The 17,457-nt window shown below is 39.8% G+C and overlaps 2 protein-coding genes across 3 annotated transcripts in view; both read right to left on the bottom strand.

The window, feature by feature from the left end:
* The window catches only part of CadN (neural cadherin), a 796,050-nt gene that overhangs the window by 527,847 nt on the left and 250,746 nt on the right, over positions 1 to 17,457 (bottom strand).
* On the bottom strand, positions 9,746 to 14,139 carry LOC141482161 (uncharacterized). Of its 2 annotated transcripts, XM_074174960.1 has the most exons (3): positions 12,797 to 14,139; positions 12,606 to 12,708; positions 9,746 to 12,315 (listed from the first exon to the last, which is right to left on the bottom strand). In XM_074174960.1, the coding sequence occupies exon 3, from the start codon at positions 11,093 to 11,095 to the stop codon at positions 9,746 to 9,748; it is 1,350 nt and encodes a 449-aa protein (XP_074031061.1). In that variant the 5' UTR covers positions 11,096 to 12,315; positions 12,606 to 12,708; positions 12,797 to 14,139. The 2 variants fall into 2 exon arrangements, with proteins under 2 accessions (XP_074031061.1, XP_074031060.1); XM_074174959.1 differs by having other exon boundaries at positions 12,606 to 14,139.

Genomic DNA, 17,457 nt, shown 5'->3' with positions numbered 1-17,457 from the left:
GGTTCAAGCCCTAGTCTGAACGATCGATCATCACTTGCTACCGTCCAACCCGTGTTAGGAATCACACGTTAAAAGGTAAGACCTCGTTAATCCTTAGCTCGCACAAGTTTCGACTTCTGAGGGTTGTCGTTCGTAGGGGTGCGACAGCTGGTTAACGGAAAAACAGATTTTAAACAGATTTTTTTAAACAGATAACTCTGCTTGATGCTTTCGAAATGAATGAATAATTCATTAACAGGTCTACAAAAAGTGGCAAATACATTTGGGTATAGCTTACTACACCCATTTCAGAGTTTGAAATGATTGTCGCAAAAAATATTTAGACAGATACGATATAGATTCTAATCAAATTGAATATATTAGTTGTGTTTTTTCCATTAACCAGCTATCGCACCCCACGAATGATAACCCTCAGAAGTCGAAACATGTGCGAGCTGAAGCCTAACGAGGTCTCACTTTTTAACGTGTGACTCCTAACACGTTATCGCAAATTAAAACTATCGCGCGGCAAAATAAACTCAAGCGGCCTCACAGACCACTGCGACATGCATGATGAATAAATGTTGCAGTTGCTTTGATTTTGTTCCACGTGGTGTTTCACCTTGTTCGTTCATAAAATCACGACTTTTTGTCACGGAATAGAAAAAATTCACCTATGTCATCGATGATAGTACTCAAATAACATACACTGAGACAGCTGAATAATATTTGTTATTGAATTGACTTCAATGTAGTCAGTTTGAGAAAAAAATCACGATTTCTCTCCTTGAAGTATCACTCAAGTTAAATTTTAAAATTCGATTGAACCAACCTCAGATCAATCATATCCCCTTGTACTGCTTGTCAAATGTAGGAAGAGCTTTCTGAATTCCGTTATTGTCCCGCTTACTAGATGTGCGTTCGTTAAAAGACTATATATGACATCGAAGAAGAGAGAGAATTCTCAAGTCTCTTCCTAAATTTGGCAAGCTGTTATTATGTAATTATATAGTACATGTACGAATAATGTGACTTTTATTTTGAAGAGTGCTACTTTTTCTTTCTTACATTGAAGGAGAGCAAATGCTGGCTTTTTTCATCTGGCCACATATATATTGAGTTTGCATTCAAGTATTATATTGTTGAAAGTCATGCCCTAAAGAAAATAACGTCAGCCGCCACTGCTAGCCATAAACCAATTGTGACGTAGCTAAAAGCACGTGAATGTACGATGTTCGCTGCCGCTCTAGATGCAGCGAGGATAATGCTAATGACTTCGATGGAATCTCGACGAACTCTCTACTACATTCGATTACGATATATAAACGCTAGTCACGAGCATATCGACACAGTCAAGTGGAAGTTAAAGTGCGGTACGCGAAGAGATCTAGTAAGGCGACAGATATTGCAATAATAGTTGAAGTTTCAGTTGAAGTGTTTGTTGTATTGAAAGTGAAATAAAGTTAAGTTCGATTATTGTTCAGTGGAGTCAATTATTGGTCAACCCACGTAGAAAAACGTAAAACAACCTGCATCTACTTTTTAAGCTGGTGCTGCAATAAAATCATTTATCATTATTATTGTCATCATTATTTACGGAACAGTAGGTTGGTCGGGCCTTGTTCCCCAAGCTCTACACAGTCAGGAGGTCGCACCAGCATTATCAACTGATGACCACTCCCCACACCGTGAGGTAAATGATCATTGGATACGAGAATAATGTGCCCTAAGCAGACGCAATAAGCTAAGAATGGCAGCCTTCTGCATTCGTCCGGCCAAGATTTCTGCCTTCGTGAAGCAAGCCAGCAGGATCTCAAGATTCGTGAGTACAAAGAGCATCATTCCACCAAAGACTCGAATAATCAAAATAACCGTATTTTCAGAGTGTTCAGAATAGGGTCTGTGGAGTTCGAAAACGATATCTCGATATCCTCTCGCAAAATGGATACTTTCCCTCAACGAACCAGTTAACAGAATGAAAATGTTCTTCACGAAATTGCGATTTCCAGGTTCCAACAGAGACGAGAATAACTGTCAGCCTGAACCTGCCGGCGCTGAATGGTACAATTTATGGATCCACGCGTCCGTGAACTCAAAAAGCTCCGCACAATAGCTGCTGAAATACTGCTGCTCTAAACGACTACAAGCCCATTGAAGGCGCGTTACCTATGATTCGATCACTACCAGGTTTCCGACGACGATTTATTGCTTGAATATACTTTACTACCTGCATTATATGAAGATTTATACTTCAGTGACGGGGTTCAGCTCAGCGAACTATAAGTGTCTATCTCATTTCGAATTTCGTTGCCATATTTTTATAGGACGACCGAAAGTATTCGATGCCAAGACTGGCAATAATTGAATTGCGTCTATGGTAAAAGTGACCAATCCTGAGTGATTTCAACGTGCTGAACACGAATATCACATTGAGAATAGCTGATTGGCTGTCGGTTGAAAAATATTTACGTTTCTGGTTTTATGAAATCGCATTATATAGGGTGTTTCTTCTGAAAACTTTCACTTTGGCAGAGGCAGCTCGTCATCTTTGTGAGGCACTGAATCACGGGATGCAAATATGGACACCTCAACAAGACCACAAAAAAGAATTCACAAAGAACCTGTACAGGATTACCGGAATGAGTGACATGTGAAAGACTCCCAAGTAGCAAAAAAGAATCTCAACCCTCATCGGGGTATTCTGCCAATTTGTCTTTAGCCTCAGTTCTGACGATCACCTCGGCGCTTGAATTTCAGATTTGGATCTGGAGAATACGGAGGTTGCGAAAGCAAATCTAAGTTCAATTCATGTATGAAAAATGAGAAATGAAACTTTCTATGTTTCTTACCACTTTTATTTGTAACTAACGTTTTCAAAACCATTCCTTTGGATGCAACCACAATTTCCCGAATCTTAACGATACGGAGATGTTGCACTCTGCAAGGAAGGGTTGTAAACTCGATTATTTGAAATAGGTATTTGTTATAATTCATTTTTTGGGAAAGAAAGTTTTTGGCTTTCTACTACTCCATCTGATACAAATGGATGAGAGAATCTTCCAAAGAAAGGAAGAAAGTAATCAATTTGAAAATAAGTAACTATATACATGGATGTGAAACAGCTACTTTCATATAAACATTGAATTACACGAAAGAAAAAAATTCTTTCGAAACAAATACTTCTGCATGAACACTGAATTATACAGAAGACACTTTTCTCTATTCAGTTTGTATATCGAACATTTGTTGAGGAATAAGAATCAGATATCATTCACATGAGTTCTACTTTGAATGAATGGTAATAAATTGATTACTTCCTTCCTTTCTTTGGAAGATTCTCTCATCCATTTTTTTTGTATCAGATGGAGTAGTAGAAAGCCAAAAACTTTCTTTCCCAAAAATTAATCACTCCTAAAAATATAACCCATTCAAATTATAATTCATGTTTGGCATTTGAGTTTCAATTTTTCATAAAAAAACACCAGAATTTCGCCCCGTTTTCATCCCCCATAGGAAATAACTATTCATTTGTACATGATTGGAATCGATACTTTGATACACTTCAAATACCAGTAAAAAAGTCATTTCGGTGATACAAACATACATGTTCATTTGGATATCCCGTTTTCACCGAAATATTGATAATTTATTTCGTAATGATTTCACATAATTAATCACGTACTGTCACCTCACAAACCACAAGAGGGGACTAAATCATCTGCCGGTAACAAATAAGACAGATGGGTATCCGCGGCTAAGCTAAACAGTGGAGACGGGAGTGGGTTAAACAACTTAGCAAATTTCAAATAGATCTTAATGGGCGCCAGGTAAATTTAATCCTCCAGATACCCTAAGTAACTCACAATATCAATAACTTACCAATTAATATTGGAAATAAAAGATAAAAATCCCCAATATGATTTATTCAGTAATCCTAACTTACATGGATTAACCAACAACGCTTCTAAGACGACAATGCAATATTCACACTACTACGCGACGTTCAAATGACAATACAAGAGCGCGGTGTATATAACCACGAATTCAATCAGCCATAAATTACGGTAGTAACGACGCTCAAAAAAAAAAACTACAATACGTCGAGTAAAACTACCACGAAAATTGAGTAGGTGAAATCGTAAATACTAGTATCGGATGGTAAGACAAACTCGTTTGCGTCGCGTGAGCTCAGGCGTAGGCGCATCGGTGTCAATCAGCAATCGTGAAAGGAAGAATATACCTCAATTTCCGTTTCACAAATATCTATATCAATCAGGTATCAATAAACAACTCTTAATCAATAAACGATAAACAACACTATATCAACAGGTATCAATAAACATAAGGGCAAACAATTATTTAAATATCTCAGTATAGCACAAATTTTCAAATAAATCAATTATAACTTGCGTGCTCCTTTTGGGCCACCCGGTATATGGTGTTAGGCTACCCTGTAGTATGGCGGAAGTGGATCACCCTGTAGTACTGCTGAGATGGATCACCCTGTAGTACGGCGGAGATGGATCACCCTGTAGCACCACCAAGATAGATCACCCTGTAGGGCACGACAAGCTGGACCAGTAATGGATCACCAAATAAGATCCAGAAAGAAAATAGGGGAAAAAAAAGACAGGAAAAGAAAAAGGAAACAGGAACGAAGACAAAAAAAAAACAGGAAAAGAAAAGCAGGAAGAAAAGCAGGAAGAAAAAAACAGGAAGAAAAACAGGAAGAAAAACAGGAAGAAAAACAGGAAGAAAAACCCTACGGAAGAAAATTCTCAATCAGAATCAGATGAAACAAGGTGAGATTCAACCCCCATTCAATAGGACTATTTGACTAATCAATACCCCTGGTATATTTTCATCAAGCAAAGTAGCAAGATAACAAGAGTATATTTTTGGGTGCCCTGTATAACCATATGATCCGTAAAAATCAAGAAAATTGAATGAGTGTTGAAACCTCTCTTCAATACTAATATTCAGTTGAGATATAACGATGGAACCAGAAATTACTAAAATCATTTAAAACACATTTAATGGTAAAATTCTTACCCTGGCCAAGGGGTTTTCTATACGATTCTTCGTGTGCGGTGTTCTGCACGGAAGTCCTGCTGGGACTTGATGAGTGACTGAGGGCCTTCTGTTTCTTATGAATCTAGAGACGAGAAACGAAGGTTGTAGAATTGAAGAAGTGATATCATAGCTAAGATCACATGAGAGATGCGACAGTGATTCAGACATACCTAATTTCGGAAATCCTTCCACCTGGCACGAGTTCGGTATCCACCACAAATCCTCAAAAGAGCTTAAGTTTCCGACTGCAAATATCCACACCAAAATGACCAATCAGTCTTCCACTATACAATCCTGACTTGTAGAAATAATCCCCGTGAAGGATGGCACAAATACAACCAAATATATCCTACAATCAGTCTGATGATACCCTTTGAACTCCGAACCAAGCTCACCGAAGGTTAACTTCCAAATACTAAGAGAATGCCACATCTGACAGCTAACCAGTTGTTGCCACAGTGCATCCAATCTACACTACAAGCACCAAGGGGGCGCTGTGCACAACATCATAAATCTAACAATTCCTCCACAGCCACTTGATACATCATCAACAAGTCCATGACCCATCAAAACTCCTTCTCAAAGCAATGCAACCCTAAAACAACCCTTGACAACTTGAGTAACCGATCAATCCCTCACCCGTGAACAACTGTAGAACTAGTTCGGTGTAAGTCGACGGAACGATACTACGAAAGTTCGGCAGATGTCAACCAACAGCTGTCTCTTAACCTTGTTTACGAATATTTACAAAATATATTGTTCCAACCTATTTTCAACTATTTACCAATCCTTATTCATGCGATGGAATAGAAACATACAAGGTAAGTCGCCACATCCTTCCCTTTCAGTACAAATATTAGAGCATTCGTATTATTCAGATTATTTACCGAAAATATCAAACAGTATTCAGAAACCCAGAGGTAACTAATATTGTTTTTCAGGCGATATGGCTCTAATATGTCAGTAAACCTTCTGGAAGTGATGAATAACAATCTATGCAAGAAATATTCTCGGAAAGGTATAGGGAATAAGGCAGACAACGGCTGAAAAAAATGATAGGTGAAGAAAACTGAGAAACAAACAATAACAACTATTTCAACCTAGCGAGGAATTTCGGATCTCCAACGTCGATTGGCAATAGGAGAAACGCGTAAGTACTGGTCAAAGCAGTTAGTCAGGGAGCATACATTTATTCTTATACATTTCAGGTATGGTTTTCTATGGAACGGAAGATTCCCATTACTATGATGTTAAATGAATAAAATGAACTTGTAACTGAATTACATTGTTAATATCCTCTGAATAAAGATCTTAAAAGGTAAGGTAGTGGTTTTGAAAGGTCACATAAGAGCAGTTTGATCTAGTGCTAAATTGAAACGTAACAACTTCTTTGAAAATGTAGGTCGGGCACACTGACAAACCAGATGTGTCCCTAGCTGTGACGAAAAGTTCGTCATCAATAAATGACAATTCTGTCGATTCCATAGTAAATAAACGAACAATATCTACAATATTTACAAGTAAATTTAGACCGTTACAATTCCCCCCTTGCCTCAAGAAAATTTACTAGCGTAAATTTTCATCAGCGCTAGCTGACTTTAGGTCTTTCGCATTCCATATCCCTTATAATTACCGTCTTCATCTCTTAATTCATATGTCCACGGGGATACCCTTTTTTTAATATAAAAAGGCCCGACAAATCTTGGCGCTAGCTTAGCACTAAAATATTTGTCCGCCTCTGATACCACAAAATTCTTCCTCCAAACGGGTTGATTTGGCCAAAATTCTTCACTCCTTCTTCGAAGGTTATAAGTTTTTTCATTCTTTCGAGCAGCCACATCTAACCTTTTCCTTATCTCCTCAAAGAGTTTTCTGAATCCTTCAGGCCTCGAATCTTCAGCAGGTTCACTATCAACCAATAGATTTTTCCTCCGAGAGATCTCCTCTCCGCACAAAACCATTGAGCGGCCGAAATTCACGAAATATGGAGTGTGGTTAGTCGTCTCATGTCGAGCCGTTCTCAAGGCGCATGATAGCTTGGGTAAGTTGAAATCCCAGGTCCTGTGATTATCGGACACATACATAGCCAACATTGACTTCAATGTTCTGTTCACTCGTTCAGTCGGGTTTGCCTGAGGATGATAATGGGCATTATACCTAATTTTCACCTTATATTCTTCCACGAGTTTTCTCATCTGTCGAGATCGGTATTGTGGCCCATTATCGCACAAAAGAATTCGGGGAACTCCATATACCAGAAAAACTTCCTCTTCGATCTTCCTTATGATGATTTCTGCTGTTGACGATCCTAGCGGAAAGACTAATGAAAACTTGCTAAAGTAATCTGTTACGACTAAGATAAATTTATTGCCTTTTGTAGATCTAGGTAAGGGTCCCATGATATCACTGGCGATCATTTCCCATGGCCGGGTCACTTTCGGTTGTGGAGTCATTAGTCCATTTGGTCCTCTGAGGTCGGGTTTATAGGCGGAACATGTGGAACAATTTCGAACAAACTTCGACACGTCAGATTTCATCTTTGGCCAATAATGCCTTTCCCTGATACGATGGTAGGTTTTGAATATTCCTTGATGTCCTGAGGTCGGGTCTGCATGAGCTTCAATAAGAATTTTCTTCCGATCCGCTTTTGGTACAACTAACTTCCAAACGTCGGTTTGGTCTTCTAATTCCACGTAACACGGTTTGACGTACTTGTAGAGTGATCCCTGAGAGAATCTCCAATTGGGGTATTTTTCGGGTTGTAAACTCACTCGATCTTTCACGCGCAGGTACCACTTGTCCAAAATCTCTTCTTTCATCTGCTGGTTGATGGCATCAATGACTGGGACCGATCGAGAAAGGGTGTCAGGAACGATGTGATCCTTCCCTTTCCTGTGAACAATTTTGAAGTCATATTGCTGCATGCGGACTGCCCATCTTGCCAGTCGTCCTGATGGATCTTTCAAATTCTGTAACCAGACCAAGGAATAGTGATCGGTTATTACGGTGAACGGAATAGCTTCTAAATAAGGTCGCAGTTTTTCAATCGCCCACAGCACGGCCAAGCATTCCCTTTCTGTAGTAGAAAAATTGCGCTCTTGTTTCGTCAATGATCTACTCAAATAGCAAATTACTACGTCCTCATCCTCGCGAGTCTGAGTGAGAACAGCGCCAATTCCAAATGCCGAGGCGTCTGTTTGCAGAACAAATGGGAGGGAATAATCCGGACAGCTCAAGACTGGTGCTGATATAAGACGTTCCTTCATCTTCTGAAAAGCGATATCGCAAGTTTCGGTCCAATCAAACTTTCTACCCTTTTTCAGCAGCGATGTGAGTGGAGAAACGATGGATGCAAACTCAGGTATGAATCTCCTGTACCAGGAAAAAGTACCCACCAGTCTCCTGACATCTTTTACCGATTCTGGTCTAGGAAGCTGCAACATAGCCTTGACTTTATCGGGGTCGACATGCAACCCATTTCTATCTACAACGTATCCCAAATACTTCATTTCTGGCCTACAAAATTGACACTTTTCGAAGCTAACAGTGAGATTTGCTTCTCTCAATCTGCGGAAAACTTCATCAAGAATTGTCAGATGTTTCTCCAGAGTTTGGGTAACGATCACTACATCATCCAAATAGACGAAGACGTGTGGTTCTAGTTCAGGTCCTAGGACGGTATCGATCAACCTCTGCCACGTTGCTGGTGAATTATGTAATCCGAACGGCATCCTTTTAAATTGGAACAAACCACGCCCAGGAACGGTAAACGCTGTATACGGTCTCGACTTTTCCGCCACAGGAACTTGCCAATACGCAGACTTGATATCAAGAGAGGATAAATAATGTGCATTTTTCAATTTATCGAGCGTGTGGGAAACATATGGGAGAGGGTAGCTGTCTCGTTCCGTTACCGAATTTAGTTTTCTGTAATCAACGCAAAAGCGGTAGCTCCCATCTTTCTTCTTAACGAGAAGAACCGGTGACGACCAGCCACTATTCGACTTCTCGATAATATCGTTCTTCAACATCTCTGTTAGTTCTCGATCAATATGTTGTTGAATAATAGGCGACACTGGATAATAACGCTGCTTGATGGGTGGTGAGTTGGTCACGATGACATGTTCAGCTAGATTCGTACAGCCTAAATTATTCCCCATGAGCTCCTTGTTCTTCTCTACTACAGCGTTTAGCCGGGCCTCTTCCAATGGTGATAAAACTGTTTGTCCTCGAAGATGGTCCACTGCGTTCAGATAGCAAATTTCCTCAGAAAATTTCCACTCGTTGTGCCTCAGATTCGGAACCACTCCCATTGCTCTCCAGAAATTCGTTCCCAAAATTAAGTGATGAGGGACATCAGGAACCACTAAAACTCGAATTAATTTCAGCTTGCCTCTTAAACAAAATGGCACTTCACATTCTCCTATACTTTCACATACTTGACCATTGGCAACAGTGCAACTAATTCTCTTTGCTGAATTCAAATGTACCAAATCTTTTACGATTTGCCAACCTGGGTGTCCCAAGATAGTGGCTGAGGCACCTGAGTCTAATAACCCCAGTAAACTACGCCCCAAGACTTCAACTTTAAGGTAGGGTCTCTCATCGTTTTCGGCGTGATCCAGAATATAATCAAGGATTGGTTGAATAGCAGTCGCCGAGTGCAATTTGCGAGCGCCTTCCCCTCGACGATTCAAAGGCGTCGCTTGTCGTTTCCCGACACGGAGCAGTTTGGACAATTACGAACGGTATACCCTTTTCTCTTACATCTGTAGCATTCCAGTTGCTTCGGTAGAGCACATCCTATAGCACGATGTCCGGGTTGATCGCATCGGAAACATACTATCTCCTTCGACTGATTGTTCGACGGAATTCGTGCCGTTGCTATCTCTAAGGCATTCAATTCCTTGGTGACCTCTACGAAAGCCAAATCCTTCTCTATCACGTTGCCACGACGTGCTGATGGTTCTACGTAGCTATTGATTATGTCCCTTCTGGCTTCCATTCTTCGACATACCGAGCGAAGTTCTGAAATGGTTGTGGGTAAGGGTTCACGTAATCTGTCTTGGTAAAAGGGATGTAAATTCTTCATAACTATGTTCAGCTTAGCTTCCTCTGTCATTGGGCAACCTAGGCGGCTGAAGTAGCTTGACATCACTGCAAGATAAACTCCGATGGTTTCTGAGTGGTGTTGAGTCCTTTTCTGCAATTCCTCGAACAATGCGTCAGAATGATTGGCAGGGAGATATTCTTCTCGAAACTCTTCCACTAGTTCTTCCCAGGTCGATACTCGATTCCGACAATCTTTATAAAATTGATACGCCTTGTCAGCAAAAAGGTCCACACCTGAGTCCAACAAAACAGCGTTGGGGACATGTCGCGCTAGTCTCAACTCCTCTATTCCCTCGAAAAATGCTGTCACCGACATTCCTTTACCATCTCCAGAAAACTTCTTCAGATTCCATTTATAAGGCGGAATCATTTTACTGGTTGAGTATGGGTCAAAGACTGGATCTTCCGTCAGAGACGATCGAGCAACTGCTCCTAAGTTAGCATGGAATGATTGCGCTCCCAATCTGCTTTCTAATTGATTTAGTGCAACCGGCACACGCTTCGTATCACTTCTCTTGCTGCTGTCAACTTTATGTGAAAATTCGTCCATCAACGACAGAGCCAAACCCAGGAGTTCGGATTTCCGGGTTTCTTTGTCCTTATCCTTATCTGGGTCCATATTGTCTATACGATTCAACACATGTGCTAGCTTGGTCTGAAGTTTCATTGCCCCGCTACTCGTTCCAGAATCGGTTATGTCATCAATCAGCCTTCTGATATCATCTAGTTTCCCTCTGATTGCAGCCTCATCTTCCTCGAAAGTGAATGGATATGAAGGATATCGAAGACTCTCGCCGTACCTTTCCATCTGCATTACTTGAACCAAACGATGTCTCATTTCCTCACAAGTGCCAGTTGCTACGCCCCGATATGCTAATTCATAGGTCAGTTCGTCTTTATCAAGACGATTTATTACCAGTCTTCTTGCCATAACGCTATTCTACTAGAGTGGTATCAATTAAAAAAAAAAAAAATATTTATATTTTTCCAAAGTTTCCAAAAGTCACCTACTAACGCCAAAACGCAAAAAAAAAACCTTCTTTTAAGGGCCCCACGTTGGGCGCCAAAAATGTCACCTCACAAACCACAAGAGGGGACTAAATCATCTGCCGGTAACAAATAAGACAGATGGGTATCCGCGGCTAAGCTAAACAGTGGAGACGGGAGTGGGTTAAACAACTTAGCAAATTTCAAATAGATCTTAATGGGCGCCAGGTAAATTTAATCCTCCAGATACCCTAAGTAACTCACAATATCAATAACTTACCAATTAATATTGGAAATAAAAGATAAAAATCCCCAATATGATTTATTCAGTAATCCTAACTTACATGGATTAACCAACAACGCTTCTAAGACGACAATGCAATATTCACACTACTACGCGACGTTCAAATGACAATACAAGAGCGCGGTGTATATAACCACGAATTCAATCAGCCATAAATTACGGTAGTAACGACGCTCAAAAAAAAAAAACTACAATACGTCGAGTAAAACTACCACGAAAATTGAGTAGGTGAAATCGTAAATACTAGTATCGGATGGTAAGACAAACTCGTTTGCGTCGCGTGAGCTCAGGCGTAGGCGCATCGGTGTCAATCAGCAATCGTGAAAGGAAGAATATACCTCAATTTCCGTTTCACAAATATCTATATCAATCAGGTATCAATAAACAACTCTTAATCAATAAACGATAAACAACACTATATCAACAGGTATCAATAAACATAAGGGCAAACAATTATTTAAATATCTCAGTATAGCACAAATTTTCAAATAAATCAATTATAACTTGCGTGCTCCTTTTGGGCCACCCGGTATATGGTGTTAGGCTACCCTGTAGTATGGCGGAAGTGGATCACCCTGTAGTACTGCTGAGATGGATCACCCTGTAGTACGGCGGAGATGGATCACCCTGTAGCACCACCAAGATAGATCACCCTGTAGGGTACGACAAGCTGGACCAGTAATGGATCACCAAATAAGATCCAGAAAGAAAATAGGGGAAAAAAAAGACAGGAAAAGAAAAAGGAAACAGGAACGAAGACAAAAAAAAAACAGGAAAAGAAAAGCAGGAAGAAAAGCAGGAAGAAAAAAACAGGAAGAAAAACAGGAAGAAAAACAGGAAGAAAAACAGGAAGAAAAACCCTACGGAAGAAAATTCTCAATCAGAATCAGATGAAACAAGGTGAGATTCAACCCCCATTCAATAGGACTATTTGACTAATCAATACCCCTGGTATATTTTCATCAAGCAAAGTAGCAAGATAACAAGAGTATATTTTTGGGTGCCCTGTATAACCATATGATCCGTAAAAATCAAGAAAATTGAATGAGTGTTGAAACCTCTCTTCAATACTAATATTCAGTTGAGATATAACGATGGAACCAGAAATTACTAAAATCATTTAAAACACATTTAATGGTAAAATTCTTACCCTGGCCAAGGGGTTTTCTATACGATTCTTCGTGTGCGGTGTTCTGCACGGAAGTCCTGCTGGGACTTGATGAGTGACTGAGGGCCTTCTGTTTCTTATGAATCTAGAGACGAGAAACGAAGGTTGTAGAATTGAAGAAGTGATATCATAGCTAAGATCACATGAGAGATGCGACAGTGATTCAGACATACCTAATTTCGGAAATCCTTCCACCTGGCACGAGTTCGGTATCCACCACAAATCCTCAAAAGAGCTTAAGTTTCCGACTGCAAATATCCACACCAAAATGACCAATCAGTCTTCCACTATACAATCCTGACTTGTAGAAATAATCCCCGTGAAGGATGGCACAAATACAACCAAATATATCCTACAATCAGTCTGATGATACCCTTTGAACTCCGAACCAAGCTCACCGAAGGTTAACTTCCAAATACTAAGAGAATGCCACATCTGACAGCTAACCAGTTGTTGCCACAGTGCATCCAATCTACACTACAAGCACCAAGGGGGCGCTGTGCACAACATCATAAATCTAACAATTCCTCCACAGCCACTTGATACATCATCAACAAGTCCATGACCCATCAAAACTCCTTCTCAAAGCAATGCAACCCTAAAACAACCCTTGACAACTTGAGTAACCGATCAATCCCTCACCCGTGAACAACTGTAGAACTAGTTCGGTGTAAGTCGACGGAACGATACTACGAAAGTTCGGCAGATGTCAACCAACAGCTGTCTCTTAACCTTGTTTACGAATATTTACAAAATATATTGTTCCAACCTATTTTCAACTATTTACCAATCCTTATTCATGCGATGGAATAGAAACATACAAGGTAAGTCGCCACATCCTTCCCTTTCAGTACAAATATTAGAGCATTCGTATTATTCAGATTATTTACCGAAAATATCAAACAGTATTCAGAAACCCAGAGGTAACTAATATTGTTTTTCAGGCGATATGGCTCTAATATGTCAGTAAACCTTCTGGAAGTGATGAATAACAATCTATGCAAGAAATATTCTCGGAAAGGTATAGGGAATAAGGCAGACAACGGCTGAAAAAAATGATAGGTGAAGAAAACTGAGAAACAAACAATAACAACTATTTCAACCTAGCGAGGAATTTCGGATCTCCAACGTCGATTGGCAATAGGAGAACGCGTAAGTACTGGTCAAAGCAGTTAGTCAGGGAGCATACATTTATTCTTATACATTTCAGGTATGGTTTTCTATGGAACGGAAGATTCCCATTACTATGATGTTAAATGAATAAAATGAACTTGTAACTGAATTACATTGTTAATATCCTCTGAATAAAGATCTTAAAAGGTAAGGTAGTGGTTTTGAAAGGTCACATAAGAGCAGTTTGATCTAGTGCTAAATTGAAACGTAACAACTTCTTTGAAAATGTAGGTCGGGCACACTGACAAACCAGATGTGTCCCTAGCTGTGACGAAAAGTTCGTCATCAATAAATGACAATTCTGTCGATTCCATAGTAAATAAACGAACAATATCTACAATATTTACAAGTAAATTTAGACCGTTACAGTACTGAAATCCATTAAGGTTTAAATAATGAAGTTATTTCATAAATTAAATAACAAATGAAACATTATTTCACGAATAAAATAATGAACATCATACAAGTGTGATAATGGAAATTTAATGTGAATACTCTCAATATTCGTTTCGTTCTAAAAATATTTTGAGTTCATTATTTGGCAATATTATTTTTAACTGATATGATTATTCATTATATTCATCTCTATCGTTAATGGCAATTGAAAGATCAATATACTCAACTTGTGACGCACTGTTTGGAACCTGTGGAACCGTTATTTTAACACCTCGACACGTGTTTCGATCACCAAGTGATCATCTTCAAGAAAAAGATCAAACAATTTAAGTTTCTTCTTGAAGATGATCACTTGGTGATCGAAACACGTGTCGAGGTGTTGAAATAACGGTTTGGTGTTGGGAAAAACTCCAGTAATATTCATAACCTCAACTGTCATACTTCCTCTCCCGCCTTTTGCTGACCATCATCCTTAGAATTTTCCAAGAATTTGTAACTTTTCAAGTATCTTCAGGAAAGGCTCGCAAATGTTGGATAACGTTTCGAGACTAAGTTCTACTGATATACGGAAGTTAACGGAGAAAAGTTCTATCATCTACTCTAAACTGATGTAGTTCCAAATCATTAAAATTATGTATAATATTTATATTTGGGTTGATCGTAAATCAAAAAGATATTCCTGCGAGAGGAATAATTTCTAACCAATTTTCATATCATTTTCGTTAACAAACATTGAGATATGAAGCAACAAATACAAAAGTTGAAATTCATTAATTGAGTACCGATTTCCTGTGCGAACTTATTTTAACACAAAACATCGCATGACTATTACTCATTTCAGTTGGCAAAACACTGTACCATTTAACTCTTTCTTTTTGAATAAAATATGCACTACAGAAAAATCCCCACTATAAGAGCGGAGGCTGTGCGAAAGTAGCGATTCACATTGGATTTGGATCGCTGGAAATTGAATCCATTTGGAAAAACATTCTCAGGAAGTTTATTCCACATTAACGCAGTTTATGGAAGAAATTTTGAACAGTGAAGTTCAAGGTGCACTGAAATGAACCTCAAAATGATGAGAAGCCATAGTCTATAACGTATTTCTGATATGTACCACTCTTGGTGGAATCAAATGTGTCAAGTCACTTGAACACCTCCCGTGAAAGTATCTATAGAAGAGAGAAAAATCTCGTACATTTCTTCGATTTTCCAGACTGTCAAGGTATTACGGGCTACTCTTGCACTAGCTCCAAATTCACGAAATGGGAAACATCCTCAATGTGTATTTATCTGACTCAAAGTCAACTTGATTTTCGTAGTTCAATATACAAGGGTACGCCACTAAACGTTGTTTATAATTGAATTTTTTTATGTCTGTGCGATACATATTCAATCCTCCGGCTGTTTGTTTACTACGCTGAGCTTTGGTGGATTTGGGCCATGGAAATATCATACGTATTCCGTTCGGAGTTACCTTTACTCAAGGTCAACTATTTTGTGACAGCAGAAGTAGGGTGTCACCTCTGGTCATTTATTCGACCTGTCCTCGCTGTCACCAATCTGTTTCCTTCTGAAATTATCTTTCCTCTAGATTGTGAAGTTTGATGAATAAGGTGGTGTGCGATCTAAATTATCTTGCAGCAATTTGTGCATTCATTCTGGGATTTCGAGATTTTCGGACTCGGTGATTTCTGGCGTTGTTTTGTGGTTGTCTGAAACCTATATTTGCGTTGGAACGCCGAAATCCTTTCGACAATTCGCCGGATTTATAAAGCACCGGTAAGAGGTTATGTTCTATCAGAGGGAAATGTACCTACATGAAACGTATTCATTTTAAGGCCTGTTTATTCCATTTGCTTGGACTATATCCCCTGCCAACTTCCGTCAGAACCGTTTTGTTGTTGGATTCTCATACACTGGGACCCGTTTATCATCATCTGTCAGTGGAAACACCCAAAACTAAGAGGTTTATAAATGCACTATATTTTTCCTACCGCGTATATTTTTATAATGTGTTCATTCTCCAGGGTGTCATTCCTCGGTTGAGCAACCAACTATGAAGGCCAATAGAACCGTCGGCTTTGATTTTGTTTTCTTCATTGGATTCTTCCGTTCTTCCATTCATATATCATTCTGTATAAGAAACCGGTGTGGAAGCCTTTCAAGTGAGAGCAGCTCCCAGCCATAATAGCCTGAACGCCGCCTTGCACTCCTTCGAAACTGGGTGTACCACTCGTAGCAACCTTAATACACCTGACGAGGGGAATTTAAACAGCTGAGATATTTATCTATAGATATGTGATGATTACGTACGGCTAGTAACATTTTTTTTCACCGTAGTGTGCGCTGGTCAGGCCCTATTCCCCGAAGCCCCGATACATTCAGGAGGGCGCGCCAGCATTATCAACCAATGACCACTCACCACACCGTGGGGTAAGTGATCATTGGGTCCGAAAATCATGTGCCCTGAGCAAGCGCAGTGAGCCAAGAATGACAGCCTTCTGCATCTGTGCGGCTAAGATTTCTGCCTTAGTGCGGCAAGCCGGTATGATTTTGAGATTCGAGAGTAGAGAGGACATCATTCCACCAAGGACTCCAATAATCAGAACAACCATCTTGACAGAGTGATCTGGATAGAGTCTGCGGAGTTCGAAGAGAAAATCTTGATATTTTATCCGTTTTTCCTCCTCTTTTCTGACGATATTCGTCTCGCCAGGAGCTGAAAACTCCACGACAAATATCGTTTTGGTCTGGTGGTCGAGAAGGACTACATCAGGCTTATTAGCTTGTATGAGCCTGAGGGTGGGGAACGAATAGTTCCAATAAATTCGGCACTTCCCATTCCCCACAACGGATTCAATATCCCCCGGAGCGTAGGACAACACCGGTGTCTCGTCAATACCATAGGAGTGCCGTAGATGGTAATATAGCACTCTTAGGGCCACTGACCTAGCTGGGTAACTTGTTAGTGGTGTTTCATTGCATTCCCCTACTGCTAGTATTTTAAAATTATCATTTGGCAAAACAAATCATAGCAAAGGTTGCAAATGATGTTCGTGTGACCAATCAGACGGATGGCTCTTTTCTGGATGGAATCCAGCAGCTTTAGAGTATGCTTGGGGGCGGAGCTCCATACATCTGCTTTATAGAGCTTCAAAAGTTGCTAGGTGTGTCCAGTTTTCTGATTCGGAACAGTATCCAAGCTTTTGAGAAGCAGCCTCTGCCATTCCAGAGACATGAGTATGCCCAGGCATATTGGTGT

The sequence above is a fragment of the Leptinotarsa decemlineata genome, unplaced genomic scaffold (genome assembly GCF_025532065.1).
Source record: "Leptinotarsa decemlineata unplaced genomic scaffold, Ldec_3_MD MMD2_tig00000882_RagTag_RagTag, whole genome shotgun sequence".
NCBI classification, from domain to species: domain Eukaryota; kingdom Metazoa; phylum Arthropoda; class Insecta; order Coleoptera; family Chrysomelidae; genus Leptinotarsa; species Leptinotarsa decemlineata.
Note: the sequence above shows the minus strand (reverse complement) of the source record. Positions and strands in the feature narration are given on the sequence as shown.